Raw genomic sequence first — 26143 nt, forward strand, 5'->3', positions numbered from 1 at the left:
GCTGCTTTGCCAAATTTTTCATTTCACAAATACCAAACGACAATTTGAATGACGTATCCTTCAATTTTAAGCAATTTATAAACTTTTTTTTTTACACTTTCGCTGGGATCACTGAATGGGACTTTAGTCTGTCTTAAAGCTCATCAAAGTTTGAAAACTGCAGGGTTTTTTCACCTTTTTTTCATTTCATTTTTTGTTTATTTAGCCTATTATTTATTTATTTAAAACCTGGTATACCAAAAAAAACAGAGACCGCTCCACCCGTTTATTTTTTCGGGGGAGCGCGAGCGGTGGTCATGGTGGTTCAGGTGTTCAGGTTATAGCCGCGGGGGTTATCGTGTTTGGGGTATGATAGTGTGTTTAAATTTTGGAGTGAAATCGACCAAAAGGTTATTTTCGGCCAGGTCGATCAGCATGGTCATGGTGCAACCCTGGGTCACAAGTTTTGAAAATGTCTTTGATGTTGAAGCAAGACAAAAACGTGTATAGGCCTATAGGTGCTACTCCCCATTCCAGAAAAATACAGCACTAATTTTTTGATGTAAAAAAATATATTTTCAAGTTCTGCCAAATGAAACATAGCTCAATCCTAATCATTCATTTAGTCCTAACTGAAGATAAAAGAAAAAGTTCAATATTTTACTAATTTCTTGAAAAAAAAGAGCCAAAACATGCATTTTCGGCATGTTTTCTGACAATAGAGTCACAAAAATCACAGACTTGGAACAAGTCTAAGCATTCAAAATCTTGAGTACGGTATGCCAAAATTTTGCTATAATTTTCACATTTTTGTGTTACTCTAATTAAATAGTTGGTTATAAGAATGAAACATTGTCTTTTCCCAAATTTAGAATGCATAAATTGAAATTAATCTTAGTAGGCCTACAAGTCTTTGGGCTTGATTGTCACAGCATTTGAACCACTGGGCTTGAGTTATTTTACGTTGCTAATATATAAATTTAGATCCGAACAGACGTGTCTACTTTATTCTGACCAAATAACAGTTTAATAAAATGGCAGCGAGATAACGAAGGCCCTCACTGACGTTTGAAATCATGAGATAGAAACCGTATAATTGATGCATTTTAATAAGAACAACGTTTTTTTTTAATTGTCCAAAATGTCCAAGGTCCCATCCAGTCATTGAATGACACGTTTATGATTATTATGATGATATGCATGTAATGATATAGAAATGAGAAAGAAAAGGAGATAACAAAAGAATGAAAACAAAAGAAAGAAATATGAAATATATAAATAGAAAGAAAGATGCAGAAAGAAAGGCAGAAAGGGTAAGAAAATATGTAGGCCTACATCTACATGCTTTATAATAAAGACGAAATTAAATAACATGAATATGAAAAGATTTGTTCAAAGACGAAATATATTTACACATTAAGTTGATAATCCCTGCATTGGACGAAATTTAAGTACATTTGGACGAAATTAAATGAACATTATATGAATCTTTTTGATCAAAATATGAATATATTTGACCAAAGACGAAATTTAAGTTTACAAACAGACACCTCCTAATTTTATGGATGAATTCAAACTTACTACGGGATATTAATTATAAAAAAAATGTGTTAAATGAACTGAGAAAACCTATATTTTAAAAATGTGCACAACAAATTTGTAATTTCATGCTAAAACGAAGATTTTGACCCCCCTTTAGACAAGAAAATATTTTGACCCCTTGTTTTAGAGATCCAAGCCCCCCCCTTCCCATGCAACAATGTTCGAATCGATTTAGGGATTTTTTAGATGAATTATGTAAAATGCTTTGGCGGTGTGGACAATTACCAATCACACTACGCCCATCACTAATTGCAACAGCTGATGTTTTCGATGAATCGATTCAATCATTCAGAAACGTACCAGCGTACTGCGCGTGGTTTTCCAAGTTTAGTGGCATTTTTGATACTGAAAAGTAGATGTTATTTTGACGTTTTTACAGGACAGTGCCAACATAAAGGTGCAGCAATAGTAAAGTTGCAACGTAAATTCAACATGTCGCTTGAAAATGCACCTGTTAAAAGACCGTTTGATGAAGACATTTCTCGCAAAACTAAAGTAAGGGAGTAAGCTTAAAAATAAAATAAAAAGTAAACTTTTTTGACCGTGCATTGCGTGCCAAGTGTGTTCCGCCATGCATGATAGGCATCGACATCGACACATCGTCATCATGCGATTTTGTTTTGAGGTCATTGTGTGAAATAATAGAAATCGTCAGGTTTTGTTTTGGGCCGAGGTATTTTTCCGAGGCCGAGGGAGCGGTAGCTTCCGAGCGGTAGCTCCCTCGGAGAAATACCTCGGCCCAAAACAAAACCTGACGTCATAGGCATGTTCATAAAATTTTGAAATTTAATAAATTCATCTAAAATTGCTTTCATTAAAAAGAGAATCATTTTATTTAACTTAAAAAATGAGGGGTCAATCATGTATGTAGACCTATAATTGGCAATGTTATGAGGAAAAGTATGCTCGCCTGAATGTCCCAAAATGGGCCAAATTGTGTGTCCCAGCATTATCAATGGCTTCCTAGGCTATGTCATAACATGTGTGCAGTGCCGTACTATTACGCTGACTTTCGTGATTCGGCGAGGAGGATTTATTTCGACCTCCTGGTTTGTTTACAAACAGAGAGGTAGACAAAAAACCGTTCCGCTTGTCCAAACACTCAAGTATCAGAAGGATGGTCCACAATAGCGTGATTCACGTAACATGAATAGGGATTAAAAAGCTGTCACGTAGAACCATGTGCTTCTATTGTCCAATTTGCCATCAAGATTTCATATGGAAACAGTTCAGACCCAGTACACGATCATGTCAGAAATAATATTTTGTTCTGGGTCTGATTATTCGGACTAACATGTGTGTATGTATTTTACGGCTAAATTTATGAGCACGAAGGGCCATTTTACAAAACTTTCGCAAATGTTTCATGAAATGTGGCTTTTATTACTTGATAGTATCAAATATTATTCAAATGCAGATTTTCTAAAAATCATGCTAGGTTGGAGTTTTAAGGGTCAAAATCCAAATTTTCAAGTAAGCTTAATGAAGCCCGCCCTCACATGTTCAAAATGTGATCATGTCTACCTGACAATTTCAAACAACTCAAAATAGATGTTGCAAAAAATTATTATTGTCATTCATTACCGTCGTATCTGATATTTTGAACAAATCAAAATGACATTTTATGTCATAAAATGCTGTTTAAAATATAACCAGTTTTAATTATTGTTATTACCTACCGTATAAAAATTGAAAAAAATCGACCAGGCAAATTTAACATTTGCGCCCACAACAAGCGCTACCAATCACAGAAGCGCGAAGGCATCGCATAGACGTGTGTGTTCGGTACCCGAAATTGCAATTTTTTTTTTTTTTTAATTTAAGTTATTTTTTTTCTGGTTTTGTAGTGTCCCTGGACCTAGACCTAAATGCTAGGATCATTCATGGTTGACCTAAAAAATTGCACAATGTTTTGTGTTTTTAATATGAAAATTGATAATTTGTATTCATGTCATACTCTGCCGAATAGGATGCAACTATACTAGTCTTATTACAAGACTGCCCTAACCCTACCCTAAACCCTAACCCTAAACTCCGTAAACGAGGACTGGACTCAAGTCTAGCAAGTTGCACCCTATTCGGTAATTGTACCGATATCAAAATGCATTGAATTTTTTTTTTAATTTCGGGTACCCAGGCAGGGAATTTCCTGCCCGGGTAGGATTCTCGGGCGGGACTCAAATTCCTGGGACTCACTCACACCCTTACATTTTTCCCCCGGCTTTTTTCTAGTAAATCGAACACAGTTACACTGTCAGGCTCCAGAAGACATGCAAATTATGCATGGAGTACAAAAGAATTACTTTGATCAATCACCCGAAAGCAGGGTTCCCAAGTTAAGGTTTTAAAAATGTAAGTCGTCCGTAATGACGCAAGTTTGCTGACGAGCTTGCAAAAACTTGCGTCCAGACAGATTTTAAAGCGTCCATCTGAAATTCACGATTTATTACGATACACACGTACCCCGGGTCTACACCTCGCCAAATGTTGATTGTTAAAAAAAAATAAAAGTGCATTTTCGCCAGGGTTCGCAGGTTTTTGCCGCAGGTGGAAAAAACCGCGGTTTTAACCACGGTTTTAACCGCTAGCAAAAACAGTTTTTGCCAGTTTTTGCCGGCAAAAATGGCAAAAACTAAAAAAGTGATTTATAATTCAGTTTTTTCATCTCAAAACAAATTATTTTAATAATATTATTTTAATAATTATAATATTTATTTTAATAATTATCTTTGGAACTTAAAAGTTCCAAAAATAATTTCCTGAGTGTTACAAGACCAGATTTTGTAATTATGAGTAACATATTAAGAAATTCAATTCATGTGTTTTCATTGCTCAAATGCATTTAACCGAAATGTGGCGTATACCAAATTCAAAACTTTTTCATTTTAAGGACTTGATGAGACAAAAAATATGTTAAATGATTCATTAAAAGTTGTGTGTTACTGTTTATGAGCTTTCTGTGTTACTTTTTTAATATTTGAGTGACTAACTGACTATATGTGAGTTTTTGCCAGTTTCTGCCATTTTTGCCGGTTTAAACCGGGCAAAAACTGGCAAAAACAGGTTTTTGCCAGTTTTTTCCACTTTGCTGGCAAAAACAGGTTTTTGCCGGCAAAAACCGAACCCTGATTTTTCGCCGTGATATTCCATCTCCATTCGCTATGATAATTTTTCTCATTTCTGTGTCAGTTTTGGTCCGAAACGTGGTCAAAAACAGGTGCATAAACATGAGCAAAGTCTGTCAATCTTGAGCAAATTTTCGTTCGTAATTTTACTTCCGCATTTCTTTTTTTAAATTAACGTGGTGTTGATGCTACAAAGCTAAAACACGCGCTGCCAAAAAAAAAAAAAAAAAGGGTTATCATTTGGATTTTGTCTTTAAAATTGCTTTTATTCATCGTAACAATAATACTAATAAAGGAAACCTAGATTATTTATGAGAAAATAAACATAAAATATTAAAAATTGAATATTGTCAGGTTGTGATAAATAATTAAACATTAACCGCACGTTATCGGCACAGCTTGTAAACAAATCAGTCGGGACTTCCCCAGCTCAGGCAATCATACAGCGATCGTTAGAAAAAAAAAAAAAAAGTGCACGATTTCCTGACGTTGCATTTACAAATATTGCAGAATTTACTTCAATCCTTAGCAGGTGGGTCAAAATTTTGGGGCTTTTATTATCTTAAAAATATAAAAGAATACAAATTTCTTATTTTTATCATCAATTAATGATAACATTTCGAAGTTTTTTCTGCGTCCAGATGCATGTAACATGGACGCAAAATACTTGATTAGCCATGTGAACTTGCGTCCAAATTTGCAAAATATACGCGTCTGGACGCGATGACGCACACTAACGGGAAGCCTGCCCGAAAGGGAAAATTTTAGGCTGGTTGCTATCTACAAGGTGTCCCATAAAAAGGTTACATGTAGAAAATGAACCACATTTTGCGATGGTACAACAAAACACTGTCATGTTTTCACGTATTATTTATTCATCCTTCTTGTAATTGTCTGCTAGGTTTCAACTCCGTATCGTTAAAGCAACTTACCTTGTGAGTGTAAGATGACAGAGGTGTCAAGAGTGACTAATCATCAAAATATCGCACAACGAAAGTTAAACACAAACACATCTTTGTGCTCTATTTTTTAATTACTTTCTCTATCTCTTTTTTTCATTGTTAAAAACTTTTTTCACTAAAGAACCACATTGACAATTAAATATTGCACATCTCTTATTAGAGCTTCTTGACTCTTTTAGTAAAAATAAAGATGGTCATTAGAGAGGAACACTTTTTGGTGAAGGCATTTCTGCACGCTGCATCTCCTGCCATCAACATAATCAAATTAATAACAAGTTGCATTTAGGCTTTGTTTGGGTTTTGTTGAGTTGAAATCGCTGCTGTGTTATAAACTGTAAGAATATTGTCTATTTTCTGACCGAACTCTCGAAATACAGTGTAAAACTGAACAAGTTTAATTATCTGTTCAACAAAATAATATACTGCACCTGTCATGCTATGGCTGGACCTACTCAAACGACCCGCCAATGCACTGTACGCAGTGTGCGGGCAGCGAACCTCGTGTTGCATTATGTCACATAAACTTGGTAAACAGCTTGCTCAGGAATGCGGGCTAAATACGCAGGTTGTGAACTTGACATTCACAGGGATACTAGTAGAGGGTGCATAGATTATGTCATGAAAAGGACATTTATATTTGCTTACATTAACTTAGATTGTTTTCACAAATATACATACCCTTTTTTTTGGGACACCCGGTGAGGTTTAAAAGGGAAGATAAACTTGGACAATAGAGCTGTTAACTAATAGATGGTTCTGTCTTCCCTTAGAATCCCAAATGCTTCTCTAGATAGGCAGATGTCCAAACTAAAAAGAAAATGGATTTTGTATGAAATGCAAAGCAGAGCTCCCTTAATCTTTGTGTGCATTATTATCTATAGTATGACCACTAGTCACTATTGCCCAGGCAGGGAAGAATTACTGACTCAACTTTTCCCTGTTTTATGAGTCCATGGTTTCCCTCAAAATAATTATTTTTGGGATGGGAATGAGTAAAAGCCAAGGGACCACTACACAGTGCTGTACGGTGCAAAAACTGATTGAGGAGCCAATGGCTCCTAACTTTATAAATTTAGGCGCCCAAATTTTGCTCCCAAGTAAAAAAACTGAGGCGCCAACGCACCGTATTCCAACTTTTCTCGAAGTCATTCTGCCACAATGTTTATGTTCTATTTTAAGGGGGTTTCCCTGTCACAGCCACATGTTGCATTGAATGAATCATAGCTGCTGTACTCAATCTACATACTCCATACACAGCATGTACAGTGTAGGCCTATAGATATGTTCATGTGTTTTCCAGAAAGTCCCCATTGAGATGTCATGATATTCATAGCCGTACATTTGTACTAACACTACATTATTTACATCGTTTTGCATTTGCTGGCTTAATAAAAGCTTCAACAGTTGGTCGCCATTGGCGCCAAGGATTGAAGGTTTAGTCGCATCAGAAAAAATCTAGTCGCCAATGCGCCTAAATTGGTCGCACCGTACAGCACTGCCACTACATGTATGCTATAAATGCTATGTACCCATTATAATTCTTCCCTAAATGACACTTGATGAATTCACAGGTCTACCCTCTAGAACAGTCACTGCCAGCCAGTGACCATCTATTTCATTCCAAAAATAACCATCAAACATTATTCATGTTCCAATTATACAATGTATTTTCCCCAAAATAAGTTTATTTTATTTTTAATCTTCCTTGAATCCTGTTGACTTTCTTCTGTTTTTCCCCTTTTTTTTTTTTCTTTTTCAAAATGCAAAATTCTTCCCCAAAGGGGTAAAATTATTCCTCCCCTTTGGGGCGATTAACGGAAGAATAGACGCCCAGTGAGTCGTGACTTTCACTTAATATATCAAGATATAGGAGGCTTGCGGGATATAAGAGAACAATACCATCATCTGTTTAACAGGTTATTGGTATTGTACTGCAAGACATTTGAATGCTTCTGCAGTGTGTACTGGGATGATTTAACAATGACCTTATTGGTATATCCGTAAGCCTCCTTTATCTTGATATAGTGAAAGTCACGAGATAAAAAGAACTTCACGGCCGACTTCAGGGCAAATGCATGTGTGATTGGTTGCCGACCTCTGTGAAAATACCTCACCAATGCGAATGGCCTTAAGCATTTTGAAAAAATATAAGGCGCAGTTGTCAAACCAAATGGCAAAACTAGAAAAGAAAAATATCTAACTCTGCCTGAGAATTCCCTGGCAAAACCCAAATACTTTGTATGAGCATCAAAAATATCGATGATGGTACCCTGATTTGAAATCATAAGCGAACATAAAATCACCTTCCTTAAAATATTTTAATGCATCGGACCAATCCTCAAATTTAATTTTGTCTTTCCAAAGATATTGATTGACAAAACGCAGGTCTAAAATTAGCCTTTTCTTCCCGGAACGTTGCACTGTCACAGTTAACGGATTAACAATATACGAAGGTACAGATGACTCGCTATTCAAATTTTTTAGCTCTATAGCTTCGGCAACAAAGTCTTGAGTTCTTCAAAGCAGATCGATTGTTCTTAAAAAAGGCGGTGGGAGGAGTATCCACAAAAGGCAGCTTATAACTGAATTTTATCACATCTAAAACTTCAGGATATGTGTGAATGGTATCTTCCCAAAAGTCAATTGAAGCTTTTAAAAACGGAACCTTGCTCATATTGGGATGCCCCAAATCACCCCAAAAGTCCCCTTTTGACCCCCCCAAAAAAAAAAAAAAAAGGGGTTTTCATGCCTTTTGTATTGTATAATTTGTACCCTGTCTTTTCTGGACCTGAAATAACTTCTGAATCTGTGAATGCACACAGTGACCATCCGCTCCTGCGTCTAGGAAAACAATTTTTTGGGAGTACTACCAATAACACCATATTAAGACCGGAAAAAAACTTATAAATGCAACATACCAATTTGTCAATAACATAAAAAACATACATCATGCCCTGTGGATGTGTACACATTCATTTAACATTATCATAACGCTGAGCAATGAGTGACACTGTCAGTGTTGAGACAATACTATATACTGACTATGTCGCTAGGTATGAAGGAGCACTGCAGAGCAACGAAAGGATATCTGACAGATTTAGCTCATACAATACTTGGCACAACATCTTTATCATACAATTGAATATGAATACAAAAGTCCATAGGGAGTGATTTTGAGAAAACTAAAAAAAACTGTATATCATTTTAATTCCTTCAGTTAGATTTACCTGGTCAATAGGGCATGTTTTACATGCTAATGAGTTGGTCAAACTGTATTAGGTATGGCGATTTGCATTTCGGGGTCTTCGTGAGGGGTAATTTTATATGCTGGACTTGGGTGGTTGTTTGAATCACATACAAAGACAACATTGTTGGAATAGGAATACCACTAGTAAGCTAATAAAAAATAAAGCACACATGTATGAATGTTGATGAAGCACACTGCTATGTTTTATAAACCACACAATTTCCTTGATCAAACCCATTTTTATTTCAAAAGTCACCCTCCAGCAATGAATGTGTTACAAGTCTTCTAAATACCTAATCCTCCGAGTCCGAGTTATCATTATCGGAGTACAACTAGTAACATAATACAAAATAAAGCACACATGAATGTATGTTGATTAGCACACTGGCATGTAATATAAACCACACTTTTCTTGATTAAACCCCTTTGTTTCAAAAGTCACTCTCCAGCAATGAATGTGTTACAAGTCTTCTAAAGTCATAATCCTCCGAGTCCGAGTTGTCATTATGGGAGTACCACTATTAACATAATACAAAATAAAGCACACAGGAATGTATGTTGATTAGCACACTGGCATGTAATATAAACTACACTTTTCTTGATTAAACCCTTTGTTTCAAAAGTCACTCTTCAGCAATGAATGTCTTCTAAAGTCCTAATCCTCATAGTCCGAGTTGTCATTGTCAGAGTCTTCATCATTACAGGTTTTTAGTTGATCCACGAAATCTCTGGTTGCCTCTTGCAGATACTTTTTGAGTTTTACAATGTCATTCTTTTTGCCTGGCTTCACAGGCAGAGGAGCAGAATAACAGGGCCTGGATGGAAGACTTGGAGTTACATTTGGTTGTAGCAGAGAAAACCGCATTCTATTCAGTGCCATCATGTTGGGTGACACTTCAACCTGGTTCGGATGCGTCTTGCTGAACACAAATACTTTGTATTCAGACAACTTGTATGTCTCTTCACCTCGCTTTATTGACTTCTTAAAAAACTGCTGAAGATGCCCACGGTAATCACTAATGAGATCCTGCTGAACTCGCACCACTTCAAAACTTTCCTCCACCATTTCAACAGTAGGCCTATGCAAGTTGAGCTATATTAATTTTACTTCAGGGAAACAGTAACTTCGACACATATTTCGACACAAATCACACATAAATGTGCGTGTCACTTACGGTTGCACGCCTTACTAGCCAGCAAGTTTACAGTAACTTTTAGGTTGAAAGCTTTATAGCACAACACACACTTACTTGCATTTATCTCCAGTTTTTCTTGCTGCAACTTTCTTGCCCCTCGCAGTAGTGTATTCTTTACCCGTTGCTTTCAAGCCTTTTCTCTTGTTCTGTGTCCATTCAGCTTCATTTCTGCGTTTTTACAAGCCGACGTCAAACGTCGGCTTGTGCTGTCTCTTCTCAATTCTTTCTTCTTCTTCTTCTTTCTTCTGGCAACTCGTGACATTTTGCGTGACTTGCCACGTTTCGCCCTAGCTCTCTTATGCTTCGACAGATTTCAACCATACTTGAGCCAAATGACCACTGGACTAGGCCAAACCTTACATTTGACTTTGACCTGACTGTGACCTTTGACCTTGACCTTATGGTCAAAAATGTTGATTTCACAAAAAATGCTACTCCTTCCACAAATTACATGCAATGATCATGTGACTCATGCATATGAATCAACGTTAACCAGTGCTCAAAACTTGTAAACAGATTTGAGGTCAAAGGTCATTAAGGGGTCATTTCCGGAAAAAGTCTGAAAAATTTGTAAAAAATATTCAAAAAATCACTGTCTTTGCAAATTATATAGCAGAGAGTTGCCATTAACACACATGCATCGCTACTAGCCAGGGTCTTTAGGATGCCTACAGTTTTGGGGTCAAAGGTCATTAAGGGGTTACTTCCGGTCAAAAACTAAAATTATCAAAAATGTTCAAAAAATTTTTATCTCTTAATGTAAACAGACCAGAATAATATAACCATCATACATGAATCAGTGTTCCTGGTGTATGCATGGTATTTTTATTTTGGGGGTCAAAGGTCATTAAGGGTCACTTCCTGTTTTTAGCTGAATAACTTTAAGAATTTTTATCTCGAGAACTAAACATGTTAGAATTTTTAATTAAAATTGGAACAATGCATTTTGTCGGTGTAATGTAAGGTTTTTTTTCATTGAGGTCAAAGGTCATTAAGGGGGTCAAAAGGTCAATCAAAAATTTTCAAAAAATCAAAATCCATGTATAAGTTCCGATTAAGCTGAAATTCACCAGGAATATTTCTTATGACATCCTAAGCACAATGCAAGAGCAGTTGACCCCATCCGTAACCCAGGGGTCAAGTTATAGGGGTCAAATTGCGGCTTTTATTCAGCGTCTGTTGATTCTAGTTTACCATGTATTTCATCACCACTGTTATCACCTCCATTTAGCGTGTCCATGGTGTCAGTCATCTTGACTTGGTTTGCAAGGGTACTATAATATGTTGGGTGGTTATTCCGTACATGCTTGATTTCACATGCTCAATAGACGGACTTGAGAGGGTCAATTTGAGTTGTTCTTTTATACATATGATAGGCCTATGTATAAGTAACTATTTCCCGTGCTTAACTCAATTTAGCCAAAATATGGACTTAGGTGGCTTTTAGAATCATGTATTCAATTTACCAACACCACTGATGGGAACCACCATGTTGGATGTTTGTTTGTAATCTCCACACTCCCTCCTCAAGTGCCCGACTCCTCCACACTTAAAACATGTGTCAGAGGGCTTCGGACCTGAACTGATGGGAACCACCATGTTGGATGTTTGTTTGTAATCTCCACACTCCCTCCTCAAGTGCCCGACTCCTCCACACTTAAAACATGTGTCAGAGGGCTTCGGACCTGAACTGACATAACCTCCAGCTCTCCCATAACCAGATCTTACTGCCGAACTATAGCCTGAACCGTAATAGCCATGAAAAGAGACTGATTGCCAAAACTACTAGAAGCTGGACCAAAATATGGTTTTCAACAACTCTTCCTATGCTTTTGTACAGGAGCCAACCGTTGTTAATCCGTGTGATGAATCCACACTTTTGCAGGAAGCTTATAGCGTATACGCGAACGCCAGCGCACATCTGCGTTACGCATGAGCGCATAAAATTGGTCATGTCTGGAATCTGTGTGCGTATCACGCTTACAAGTTGAATTAAGTATTTTGGAAGTATCGGATAAAGATTGCCGTTTCATTCAGTTTTATTGCTGATATCAACAGAAATCACTGATCTTTTTGTAAGGCTGACTGTCAATGATTAACTGACATTCCTCATGAAATAATCATGTGAATTATGCGTCCGGCGCGTCTGCGTGGTTTACTTCGCTCGCCTTGCGAAGTAAACCACTCAGACGACACAGACGCATCGTTGTTAATCGGTGATGAACAAGGGTGAAACATGATTGAATCCCTAAATTTTCATGACTAAACAAATTGTTTATGTCCTCCGGCATAAACAATCGTTAGTCATGAAAATATATGAATGAACCTCTAAATAAAGTTATTGTAATTGCATGTATTGTACAATCCTATTGATGATCACCAAAAGGGAAGGACCTTTGACTTACTTCCGGAGAGAGGACGACCTGATGCCTTCTTGATTGAACATGGCGGATGATGGCGATACCTCGGGCGGTACTTTTATTATCAAGCCCGGTAATTAAAGACCTAGACTTGCTACAAGTCCTCAGGCTTTTCTGTAGTACTAGTAATAGTACTAAATTGATCCATTTTTCATCATTGGCATCATTTTGAACATGTTTGAATTCAATAACAGGCACTTTCCTGATTACACATAGACCATGTGTGCAGAAACATGCATAGTTCCCATATCCATGGTTTGTTCCGGCCAAGAGTTTCCTCCGGATAATACTTAAGTGAGAATACCCTGTCTGCATTATGTTCTGTGTGTTGGATTGAGATAAGGGACAGTGGCGTAGCTTATATAATAATCGTATAGTATTGCATATCGTATGGATTCCCCCCCCCCTCTCTTCCCCTCCTCTCCCTCTCCTCTCTTTTTTCCTCTCTTCATCCCTTTTCGTCTTTTTTCCCTGCACTAGGGTGCGGGGCCCAAATAGGCACTTTTTGCCCCCCGGCAGCTACGCCACTGATAAGGGATCTGCATGCTGAGTATGCACATTTGCTACCTGTGGTGCAGATTACCTTTAGGTAACATACAAGTAGCCCTACAGTGCCAGGCAGGTATGGTATCTCTCACATCTGAAAACATTTGGTCTAGGAAAGTTTGCCACAGTTTATAAAAAAATATCTCTAGAACGTGTCCGAACAATCTAAATGCCGGGCCACAAGGGTTATGGGAAATTGACTTTCATTAATTAGCCTTACATATATATGCGGAACAAAAATATTTGTGTGTTGCCAGCCACCCAACCGACCCTTTCTCATACATGCACCTTATATTTGGGTACTAGAACAAACAAAAAAATCATTTTGGATGGGGAATCTACATGTTTTGTGTATCAAGAAATTATACCAAATCTTATGATTTTGTTTTTTTTTGTTTCCAGAAGCAGTTGTTAGAAGCAGTTGAAAACCAGCATGTTTCCTATTTGACACCTGAGGATGAGGGATATTCTCAGTTGGTAAGAGTTCGTTATACATACTAATTCACTAGTTATAAGGCTGGTTTGTGTTGTGTTGGCTTGGATCTGATTATTTCACTTGGTCTACGACAGTTGAGATCCAATCCCTTAATATACAGACCACAAATGAATTAAGGTACCATGTTCCCCGGCCAGGTTCCTAAACAAAGATAAGTACATGTCCAAATTAAAACCATGCAGCAGCCAGTAGCTGCATCTTTTTTAAGGGGGTACTACACCCCTGGCCAATTTTGTACCTATTTTTGCATTTTTCTCAAAAATTATAGCACATTAGTGATGACAGGTGCGATATGTATATTATAGGGCAAGGACTACAACTACTGTACTGAAAATTCAGCAACTCAAAGCAAGTAGTTATTGATTTATTGATCAAATATTGGTTTTCCCTCATTTTTGACTGTAACTCCACAACTGTTGTCTGTGCTGAAATAAAATTTCCAGTGCAGTAGTTGTAGTCCTTGCCCCTATAATATACAGGGTGTCCCAGAATGATTTGTACCGTGTTTGCAAAAATAACTAAAAATAGAAGACGGGCAGTGTATCTATTTTTGATACATGCATTATAATGCTGGACATGTCTCCTACTTATTCTGTTAATTTCAGCACGCTACCTTTATTTGTTTTGGCGTGGCATGCAATAATGTAAAATCAATGAAAAACTGCTTTTCATTTTCAGCATAAACGACTTCGCATACCCTTGAAAATGGCACGATACGATTAAATAAAGAACGTGGGATGTTTGGCACAGCATTTCGACGACAACTACTGTTGGGGTTGGGCCTTAAAGCTTGCCAGACAGCTGCAATGTTAAGCTCTAGTTCTTGCAGTCTTACGAGCACCTGAAGCTTCACTCTGCCGATTCCTGACAGTTCTGTGCTCGTCAAACTTCTTTACGTTATACACTATCGCTCCTTTGACTGGAACGCGTGCTCATGAAAAATCGTCTAATGAATCTTCTTTGCGTCTCAACATAGCTGCCGGTTTGCCAGTAAGTTTTTGAAAGAAATCTACGCTGCTGCACAATAAATTGAGGAGCCATCTTTTCTGTACCACAACCAGTTCGACCTCTGCAAGCATTTCAAATGACATGGACCTCACACCACAATAACTAAAACTACCGCCAAAGAGAGAATGGGATTAGGCCGCAAATCCTTAATTCCATGTAATGATTGCTTCGTAACGTCATAAATAATAGATAGATATCGGCTATTTAGTGGAAATATGAACAGGGCATAACTAAAATACCTGCATAACTTTTTCCAAATAACTTTGTGCTGAACGGTTAGTAATGTTACAGATTTTCAAAATAGGTTGCGTTGTCAAAACTTAGAATTCACTATTTTTACGCAATCTTCTATAACTTCTACTAGAAACGTCCAATTTTAAAATCTAAAAATCTGAGAAAGCTAAATATATGTAAAACTTAAAATGTAAAACAATATGAACATTTAACATGCCCTTCATACCTAAACAATTCCATCTTTTCCGGTATAGATCATTCTGGGACACCCTGTACATATCTTACTTGTCCCCAATGCGCTATAATTTTTGAGAGAAATGCAAAAATAGGCACAAAATTGTTCATGGGTGTAGTACCCCCTTAAGAGCTCAGATTTAAGACCTCATTCGTTGAAATCGGTCAAGGAATAAAGACGTGGTGATCCCAAATCCCAAGGAAGATGCAAATTCAAAACTGGCAGTTTACTCCAATGGATGCCCTATTTGTACACAAAAAGTGTTCTCGAATATTAGAGAACTACATGTAGCGCTGTGCTTTCCATTGATTAGAACATGCAACTGTTTTAGATCACCATTTCTTTAATTTTCAACTGATTTCAACAAACGAGGTCTTTTAAAATCAGCTAACAGGTATACAGGTATTGGCTGCTGCTTATTTGGCATCTATCTTTGGCATATTTATCTTTGTTTGGGATCAACATAACTGGTATGGTACCTTAAATTCTTCTGCGCTCCCCTGTATACTGTTAGCAGAATCATTTTAGACATTCTAATGCTCTGACAATAATATCAGTCAAGCAATTCCTGAAATTTATGTAGTGCACAAAACCAAGAAAACTTGCACTTGGTGCAGAGTACACATACATTGGATAAGTCAGGTAATATGCAAAAAGGAAAAAAAATTAAAGACAAGGAAATACCGTACATGCATACAGTATCCCAATACTTATGATACTCATGAATATGTGTCATTTTAACTCCAGTAAATATTTTTGGATTCCAAAGTTTCTTTCTGCTATATAAAATACAATTTGTTACACTCTATTGGTCACCAAGCCTTACAATGTGAACTGGAGAGCTTCATTTCCTCCTCACTGCTATGTGTACATTCCTCAGGAAATGTGAAAAAAAAACAGTTTCCTATGTGTATTATTCTAGTCCGAGGTTGCTCAGACTATAAATAACTTAAATTTGGGGCGTTTGTTATACCGAGTGACTGAGGCTACAGGAACTGAACTAGTATTATTTGGGCTTTACCATGTTGTGCAAGGGCTCTTCTCATGCACATAACATGGCTTCTCAAATATCACTATGCAATGAGAGTGATCAATCAAGATCAAGGTAGGCATATAATTATATAGAGTTATTCACTGCCTCTTTTAACCCCATGAGAACTACCTGCCGATTGGCCAAAATGGAGTTTTCATTATCAGTTGGACCAATCAGCAATATTGTTAGAATAATTTCACCACACAAAAAATTGGGGTGAATTATTTGCAAAGCTCAATACTGATTGGTGATTGCATAAAGATATCATGTAATTGACCAATCAGAGGCAATGTTAGATCGGCAGGTAGTGCTCAGGGGGTTAACTGCCAGAAGATTCTGGTGAGATAGATGCCATAAAGTTTCAACTTTTGTGTGTTTTGCTTCCCTTTTCCAGGTGGCCTCAAAGTATTCAAATTTTGTTCTTCAGCAAAGCCAAGAGTTCCCAGAAAGACTGCAGGAAAAGCTGGCATGGGCATTCAACACTCTCCAAGCTGAGGGTTTCTTTCACCGAGATTGGGTCCGTGTCAAAGGTCGATCATTCCCTACCTATGTCTCCAGATTACTAATCGGCGATCCTGGAGTCACCTACAAGTACCTTGGTTTGCGGTTATTTCCACTGCCGTGGACGTTCCCGGGAAGGTCGCCTCAAAATGACATAGAGGAAGCTTGTAGTATTATAGGAGAGTTGAATGCACACTTTAAAGAAATGTCTAGAAAATTTATTACTGAGAAAAGGGTTACTGATGTCAGGACCGGTGTGTGTACGTCTTCAAATGATGAAGGCACATTAGTAAATGGTAACCAAGAACCTATTGAAACAAAAGATGTTACAGAACCGGATGCAAGTACGGGTGCTGAAACAACAGAAGCTGAGAATAAATGTGCAATTAAAAGTAGGGACCATGTTGAACTAGAAAGTGATCCATCAAAAGCTGCTGCAGAGAGCAAAGAATCAAACTCATCGTCAACAAGTTCTAAGGATACCTCAGGGTCAGACACAAGTACAAACTCGAGAGTTGCACATGCCGCATGCAATTTGCCTTTAGTAAATCCACGACCACCAGACACCGATGACCGACCACCTCTGTCACTAGAAGAAGGGACAGATTTTAATGTTGCCTTGTTGAATTACATGGACCCAAGTGACCATACTTTAAGACTGAAAGAAGAGCCTTATTATGGGATGGGAGAGTTGGCTGTTAGTTGGCATATGGATACGGGACTGGAGAAAGGCTCAACTGTAGCTGTGTACAGTCATACAGAGACAGGTAAATATGGGTTGTTCCTGTTGAAATCCATACATGACCTTAATCTTCCACACAAAGGGTGTAGATATTCAAATAGAGTCAACCATCAGGTGACCTAGACTAATTCCAATCAGCCGTCTACACTTCGCATGTACTGTGCATGCTTCGTAGTGACGACTGATTATCTTACAGCCAATATCATGACGGACTTCTGAAAACTATTCAATGCGACTTCAGTTGTGCGCCAGTAAGCGCGACTGACTAGCGGCGCCAGCGTGCAGCGTCGCTGTACCGCGCCGCTGTGACAAGATCGCGCTCTGAACTTCTAAAAACAACAAACTCGGTCAAAAGGTCAGTTTGGACACAACTGCGCATGCTCTATGCCACAGGAATCCTGTTGCAAAATCTGTCACTTTTTTTCCACGTAGTTTTCTCAGTCGTCGATCCAGACGGTTGACGACTGAGGGCAGCAGTCTACAGGTGACCCCATTTAAAATCCACACTTCCTGTGTAGGAGATTTTGGGGTGAATGGGTTTGAACTGAAATAGCCTAGTGTGACCCAACATGTATTCACCAGCAAAGTGGTTACATAACTCCCTGGTAACTGGATCACACACCTTTTGGAATTGGTAGTGTGTGTCATAGACTTTGTGTTGTGATCGTTTCGATCGTGGTACAGAACTCAAAAGCGTGATCCAGTTGACATAGTGATAATCGGATTACACCCATTAAACACTTCGCTGATGATTTATAAAGGTGTTGGGTATTGACATAATTAAAGATCCCTGGTGTCCCAAGTTTTCAATAGTCATTTTGGAAAATTGATAATCATTCAAGTTTTTTTTACTTCTGTAATAGTTCTGGGTGCTTCCAATAAAAAAACAGTTGCATGAAAAAAATAATAGGGTCATATGAGGTATTATGCCTTACCCCTTCATGGACAGAGTTAACTTGGAGTCATGAAACTCTGGGCTGGATACAAATACACTATACCTTTTTTCACCTTGAGCTTAGTAGTGATGTAGGCGTATTTCACTCAACTTGCAGTTCAGTGACGTGCTACTGATTACGCAGAGTGTGTGCGCATTAGTACAATGCCGTTTTGTTGGCACGCTTGCGGTGCAACCAGGTTCACGCAATGAAGTCACCAAACACGAGGTTAAACAAAATATTACTACCTTTATCATATTTTAGTTTTTTGGTTTGATAAAAGGATCTTGATTGTGACTTGTTACCTTGCAGAAGACTGTGAGCGGGATGACTGCAATAAATGGTGCATAGGGGTGAAAGTGCAGTGGGACGTTGACACACCAGCCTTAGCTGTACCACTGAACACTGGAGACGCGTATTATATGCTATCCGATCTCAATGATACACATCAACATTGTGTGGTGGTTGGTAGTCATCCAAGATATAGCTCAACTCACAGGGTAGCAGAGGTATGTATGAATTAGATTCAGTGCATTTCTTGAGAATTATAAATCAATGGTTCAGCAATGGAAGGAGGTATCTCTATATGATTTCCTTTGACCTTTGAGTTCACTCAGTGTACGATGTGAATGCAGTCATAAACAGAAGCTATTGGAGAAAAAAGTGCACTATATGCAAGCATAAATCCACAAGCCTTGGTGTACTTCCAAGTAATTTATTTACCACTGTGGCCCAAGGCACCACATATAAACGATTTTTCAACAAACAGGGACTTGCAGCTAAGAAGAAGCACACCCTATATCATCACAACCAGGATCAGCTGAATTCTTGTACGGATCGGATAACCAAGACAAGAAATAGTTCCTTGCCCTGGGAATATCAATTTCACAAGAACAAACAGGGACTGTGTCAGGGCTCAAATTTGCATCATCATACACATTGGCAAGGGAGTAAAAATTTACCTTGGCTGTTTAGGTCTATGTACAATGTACACTATTGTCTAGAGATCTAATGGATAATAGTTAATACTGCAATGATTTGTTCATACCTTTTCCAATAAGGTTATATAGGCCTGTTCCAGTTAAAATCCATATACCCTCTGTGGAAGACATGACCGTAATCTTCCTCACAGGGGGTGTGAATTTTAAATGGGGTTACCTGAAAGGTTGACTCCATTTGAAATCTACACCACCTCTGTGGGAGATTAAAGTCATGTCTTCCATAGGGGGTATGAATTTTAAACTAGAACAGCCTATATTTGATGTACATGATCTGCATGCAAGGCCAGCATCTTCCAGCTTTTTGCTGTATACATTATCCTTGAAAACAAAGCAATCTTTATTCCTCATTATGTACCATAGCAAAGTCATTTAATATGAAAGTGTTTTCTGTTCTTTCCTTCATCCATGGCATCAGTGCTCAACAGGGACTCTGAGTTACATCCAAGGCCGCTGTCGTCAAGCTTTAGAGAACTTGGAGATGGGAGGTGATGACGTAGGTCCAAGCCTAAAATCAACTAGCATAGATGTCATCTCATTCACTGAAGATATACACATAGAGGTATGTGTACATGTGACTACACTTTTGTAATAGATGGTGCATGTTATGTTTTGTGTACACTACTGAATTGGAGAAGGAGAGCCGGGACTTCCTATACCGCCCATACAATCGCACCGTCAGCTGTGGGGAGAAAATTAGGGGTATTCAGGTCCTTGCCGGAGACCAACAAACACAATTCTGCGTCTCATCTGAAGCGTCTTGGTACTCGCGTGCAGGTCGCATCAAGTGTGTCTCTCAAGTGCGCCCTTCATCCATGTCGCGCTTGCATGGCAACAAATGCCTTGAGTGCATTCCGAGGGAAACCGAATACCCCATATTTTTGCTCCATGCCTCTGTCAAGATGGCGGACGAGTCGTGATCTCTTTCTTCAATTCTGTGGTGTACAATTGTAGAATCACAAATTTATAACTGAGTCCCAGATGTAAGGAGTGAGAGCACAAATTGGGCTATTCCATTTAAAATCCACACTACCCCTGTGGAAGATTTAGCTAGAGTCTTCTACAGAGGGAGTATAAATTTCAAATAGAATAGACAATTGGGTAACTTCCATTTGAAGATTTAGGTAAAGCCATTATACGAGGGGAGTATGGGTTTCAAAATGATTTACTCTGACCAATTACATAAAAAATTACATTAAAAAAATACTCCCCCTGTGGAAGATATTTCCAGATTCTTCCACAGGGGTAGTGTGGTTTTCAACTGGAATAGCCCATTGGCCTCACTTAATTGGAGCTGGAGGGATTATATCAACTTGAGTAAATAATGTTGTTTCCATAATTTACTTTAAAAATTGAAACTACAAATCCAAAGATTACTGGTTTTGGATCTGGCTGAGTGCACATAGGGATCGTTTTTCCTTCAGCATTTATGTGAGTCGGCCAGGCTGCTGAATTTTTGTGCAATAAAACACAACAATCCTGTGCAACATGAACAACTGTACATACCAGATTTTGATATTTTTAAATTGTGCATGGGGTAGCATACTAATCTTTTTGTTAATTATATTGTGATGTTTCAGTTGGAATTTGAGTGGCTACGTCAGTTTTGGATGCAAGGCAATACAAGAGCAAATGAAAGAGATTTCTGGAGACAACACATGGAAGGTTTGGAAGGAATGTGGAAACAAATGGAGTTGATGGTAAGTGTTATTGACTATGGTGCGAGAGTTTGCGGGTTCGAACCCTGGCGGTGCCTAGTACGCTCTTGTGGAAATAATTGAGTAAGCTTGAAATTCCCCTGGACAAGGAACTTACTGCTAATTTGTCTCGTTGTAACCCGTCTTAAACTCGGGAGCTGATCCTGGTTGCGAAGGTTATTTGTGGAATGTCTAGGGTGTGCGCTCTTGAAGCAGCAAAGTCCCTGAATTGTTGTTTAATGGTTTATGGAATGATGTGGTGCCATAGTGGTCAGCGACAGCCTGTAAAGTGTGTTGAGGCTTGTGGATCAACATCTAGGCATTGTGCCTGTGCGTAGCGCACTATAAATCACTACGCTTTGTTAGGGCTCAACCGATATGGCATTTGACTTCTGATCTGATATCTGATATTGATGTTGTAATATCGGCCGATATCCGATCCGATATCGCCAAAAAACAATCAAAAAAAAAAAAATTCTAAGTTTTTGGCGACTTTGGAGAACTACTGGACCTATTCTGAAGTGCTGGTATCATTTACAGTTAATTTGAAGAAATTTTTTTTTTTTTTTTTTAAGTACGAAAAAATTACAGTTTGTTATCCTTAATATGTAAACCATTAACTAATGGTTACCTCTTCATGCATCACATATTATAGATGCACTGTTTTTTTCAAATTAACTGTGAATGATCCTAGCACTTCAGAATAGGTCCAGAGTAGTTCTCCACAGTCGCCAAAAACTTTTTTTTTTTGCCGATATCTGATCCGATACCGATATTGTACATTATTATGTTTTGATGAATCCAAGTGTATGAAAATATTGGATCCAAAACATAATAATGATAAAATTGGATGCTTTACACCCCAATATTTATTGGTCTCGCTATGAGTTTTAAAATTTTGGACTCGACTACGCCTCGTCCAATATTTCAAAACTCATAGCTCGACCAATAAATATGGGCTCAATCGATCCAATTTTGTATCATATTTGGCCGATACGATATCCAATCTGATAATCGGTTAGTAAGTATTATTGGAACATAAAAAGGACAACCAGTGAAGGTATAGAGTACCGAAGTGTGACGTCATAAAATTATCTTTTTTTGCATTTTCATGACCATATTTCAGTAGAACATGATGAAAAACATCCACAGTCCAAATTTGGTGGGAATTGGATCATGAGGGCCCTAGATATGGCCGCATGAATACCTAATTAGTCCCATTGAAATCAGTGTAAATTGGCCTGGTTCCAAACAGGTACTCTATAATAAAAGAGATTTCTAAAATGCCTTATAAACAAATCTCAAAGCGCTGAACAGTCAATATTTAAAAAAAAATGAAAAATAATGGAATACAAAAAATCATACATAGCAGAAGATAAAATACATTACAGCAACACCAACATTTATCTGCCAGTTGACCTAGCAATGGTCATATTCTAACGTGCACTGCGACAGCAAATTAATTATTTTTGATGTTTCTGGTGAGATGTCACAAGACAATTCTTGAAATAAAATACATTGATATTAATCCGCGATGTTATAAGGCCTGCCGATTATGAGCTGATCATACTATAGACGTAATCATTCTCTGTTACAGACAAAGCTTGCTATTGGTGCTGCAATGGAAGGTAGTAGTAGAGATCACCATGTCCTGTGTGAGAGTTTGATTGATTACCTCAGTCGCAGGAATAGGTTACGACAAGAACATGTCAACAGGTAAGAGCAGTGTTGCCATAAGTTTTCAGTATCAGGTTGCAGAAGGACCTCTTAAGTAGCCCAAAATGTAATGATGTATTATTTTGGGGCCCAATTTCCAAAAGTTGGGGTGCATATTAGCAGCAAACTACATGCAATTTACCTATTTGGCTGGATGACAAACACAGAGATGGAAAAACACAGAATGAATGAACAATTAATAAATGGTAATAACATGCATTGTTATAATATTTCGGAACTATGGAGGCTCAAGATTCTTTAAAAATCAGTTGAACAATGGGAAAAATCATACACATTATGGTAAAAAATAGCCAACTTGTAGCAAGATTTTGTTACTGCAGCTGCGATCTTTCTTTCAAAAATAAAGGTTTTGATCATTTTCCCATGCCAGAGAAATATTTGAATGAAACGCCCCTATAGTGTCACATCTTCGTTTTTAGGAGCTCAATTGCACCAGAGCTCCTACAGCTCTCCTTAACAACATTTCAGGAGTATGATTTACTGAGCTCCTCACTACTTAAATCCCTATGTTTTAATACAGATATTAAAAGATTGAGCTCCTTGTTGAGCACCTAAGTAAACTCATGTGAGTGATTAACAGAGCTCCTGCAATTTTCCAAAATGAAGGCCTGTAGTTTAATCAGCTCATAATCGGCGGGAATTGTTAGGCTTTTACCACTATGCCGAAAAGTAGATCCATGTTAAGAGTGATATAGCTTACCTATCTGACCTATATTGTGCATGTTAAAGAAAATAGACAACGTATGGGACTTGCATTAATAATTCGTGATGCATCTGGCGAAATGTCACAAGACAATTCTCGAAATAAAATATAGGCCTATAGATATTAATCTGTGATGTTATAAGGCCCGCCGATTGGGCTATTCCAGATGTATTCCGCACCCCCCCCCCCCCCTGGAAGACATTAAAAAAAAATACAATTCCAGCTGGAATTGAGATGTATCTAGAATTCCAGCAGTCATTTTTAGCAAAGATTCCGGCTGGAGGGTATGGAAGACATTGAGATTAGGTGAAATTCCGGCTGCTGAAATAAACGAAAAAACAAGAGTGGGGATTGTGAAAGGCCATGATGTGCCTATGGAAGACATTTCCATTTATGTGAATTCCGGCTGGCCATATTAGACATATTACCACAATTCCGGCAGTGTCTTCCATGGATTTTTCCTGACATGTGAATTCGCTGACAATTTAGCCCCGAATTCGGAAGTGTCTTCCATAGGGGGTGCGGAATACATCTGGAATAGCCCATTACGAGCTGATCAAAGTGTAGGTCATGCTCCCCTCCGACCCGGTTTAACATCAAAATGTGGATCTGTGTGTTTTTGTCAACAGATTTGGTGGAAAGGCCTTGGTAACCATGCCATCAGATGAGATGCCAAGCTACAGACCATCCTGGCAAGCGACAGATGCCAATCATCCATTGCCCTTTGACCTCGATGACATCATACACAGGTTGATTTGTCACATTGATGCTGATTACACATAGGTTTGGATTTGTGTACATGACTTTATTTATCCAGGGTATTTAATGATGATGACCTACAGGGTGCACACCGGTAAATAGTCTCCTTTGACTTTCTGTACAAACAGGGTTGGGAAAACATCATTTTTTTGACTTCAGAGCGACTCAGCTCTTCAACACTTTCTGCAAGTTGAAGGTCAGATGAAGACATCCAGTGAGGAGAAATCATACGGAGTAAAGCAACTTTTTCCAGAAAATTGTCAACTCGACTAGATCACCCTATAGCCCATACAGCTTACGCCAGCTCATAAATAAATAGCTTGGTGTTTCTGAAATGTAACACATTTTGAAAGCTTAGCCAAATCTTCATAAAAAGTCGGATCCTGCTTATTTTTCATGGACAATCTATTACCCAGTAATAAATGAGGATTAAATATGATCAGGTCCTAATTGTTTGTTTTTAAGCCTTTTCTAATGTATTACATTCAGTCACATTACATTTTTCTCGTTTGAAATACTGTGACTTTTCCAACAAGGGTATAGGAGATTCCTATTTACTGGTGTGCACTCTACACTATAATCAAATTAAGTATTTCTTGGCCAAACTGGAACATGCGCGTTGCGCCCATGTAGTGTACTAAGCTTCTACGCAGTGGATGGCGCGTGTATACTTTCTTCTGTACCGCACTATATTCGTGTGTGTATATCGCGGTGCCACTAGCGTTCACAGTGTTCCAGTTTGGCCAAGAAATACTTAATTTGATTATAGCTTCCAGAGAAGTATGGCCCTGTGATCAACACGCATTCCCTGTTAATGAGCAACATAGGGGCAGCCTTTGTACTCCTTTTGTGATTCATCACATCAGCTAATCAGATTTACCAGTCTATTGTTATGATAGTGGGATGATTGCCATAGCCAATCAGAACCCCACTAACTAGGAGACATTTTCTGTGAAAAATCTGTTTTGGATTACAGATTTTTCAACTGATCACAGATTTTTGTCACCTAGTGACTTTTGTGTTTAACCTGCGTGCATGCTTGAAAGGTAAAAACAAATGCCGTACTTCGCTGCAAGCATTTGTAGTAAAACTACTTCAACAAAATGTTACCTCATCGTTGTTTATATAAATTGTTTTTTAAACAGGTGTATTCATATAAGAAACTAGTGAATAATGTCCACGATAGCTTGCCTATACTATTATAAATGTTATATTGAACAAGCTATGTCTCAAAACAGGGTACTTAATTGATCCATTAGTTTGAAATGGGGTGCAAAAATGAATGTATCGCGAAATATCCGCTTTATCACATATCAATTCATATTGTATCAGTACTATCTAGCATATCCGTAATGTTTTCAGATTTCTAAGTTAGCTCATATCATGTGCAAGAAAAAATGTTTCTTCCAGTATAAAATCTATCAGATTTCTGTTTGAAAATGTTTAGTGCCTTTCCGTTTATTTTCCATCCGAGAAACTTGCAGGCACAAAGATGGTACTCATAAACGACAAAGTGTAACGACATAAACAACAAAGTTACATCACAAAAAAAAGCTACGCTCCTTGCAATTGCCTAGTATGATATGGGCATTATCTTTACACTGTGGAGAAAATCCTGCTTTCCTATGTTGAGCGGGTTTTTGTTGCTACCTTTAATCATCTTCACTGAAAAATACTGCCATTTATGAAATTTTTGGCCAAAAAAAGTTGCATATTTCTATGTAGGCTTTAAATACTTTTTATGCATCAATTTGTGTTTGAAAACTTTTTACTTCAAGTAAGTAATCTAATAAAAAAAAAGTTAAAATGTTCCTGATTTAGGTGTCACACCACAAAATATCAAAAACACAGTATAAAAGATGAATCTCTGCCAATTACATGTTACTAAGAATGGCGCCCAGTGTGTAGTTAGAGTTGTGAAATCTAATAGCTTGTGGAATGAAGGTGGAAAGATACCGGTTTGTCAAGGCAATGGACAAGCGCATCCG

The 26143-nt window shown here is 38.0% G+C and overlaps 1 protein-coding gene across 1 annotated transcript; it reads left to right on the top strand.

The window, feature by feature from the left end:
- The first annotated feature begins 1890 nt into the window (after positions 1 to 1890).
- Positions 1891 to 24194, top strand: LOC140135674 (alpha-ketoglutarate-dependent dioxygenase FTO-like). The gene is made up of 8 exons (XM_072157258.1): positions 1891 to 2076; positions 13480 to 13554; positions 16478 to 17351; positions 18574 to 18770; positions 19678 to 19821; positions 20840 to 20959; positions 22554 to 22672; positions 24026 to 24194. The coding sequence occupies exons 1-8, from the start codon at positions 2014 to 2016 to the stop codon at positions 24177 to 24179; spliced, it is 1746 nt and encodes a 581-aa protein (XP_072013359.1). The 5' UTR covers positions 1891 to 2013; the 3' UTR covers positions 24180 to 24194.
- Positions 24195 to 26143: the final 1949 nt, after the last annotated feature.

Source organism: Amphiura filiformis, chromosome 16 (genome assembly GCF_039555335.1).
Source record: "Amphiura filiformis chromosome 16, Afil_fr2py, whole genome shotgun sequence".
Classification (NCBI taxonomy): Eukaryota; Metazoa; Echinodermata; class Ophiuroidea; order Amphilepidida; family Amphiuridae; genus Amphiura; species Amphiura filiformis.

Coding starts and splice junctions, on each gene's coding strand:
- LOC140135674 (XM_072157258.1), top strand. CDS start 2,014: ATGTCGCTTGAAAATGCACCTGTTAAAAGACCGTTTGATGAAGACATT. Junction 19,822..20,839: donor CTGAAGATATACACATAGAG/GTATGTGTACAT, acceptor GTGATGTTTCAG/TTGGAATTTGAGTGGCTACG. Junction 20,960..22,553: donor GGAAACAAATGGAGTTGATG/GTAAGTGTTATT, acceptor TCTCTGTTACAG/ACAAAGCTTGCTATTGGTGC.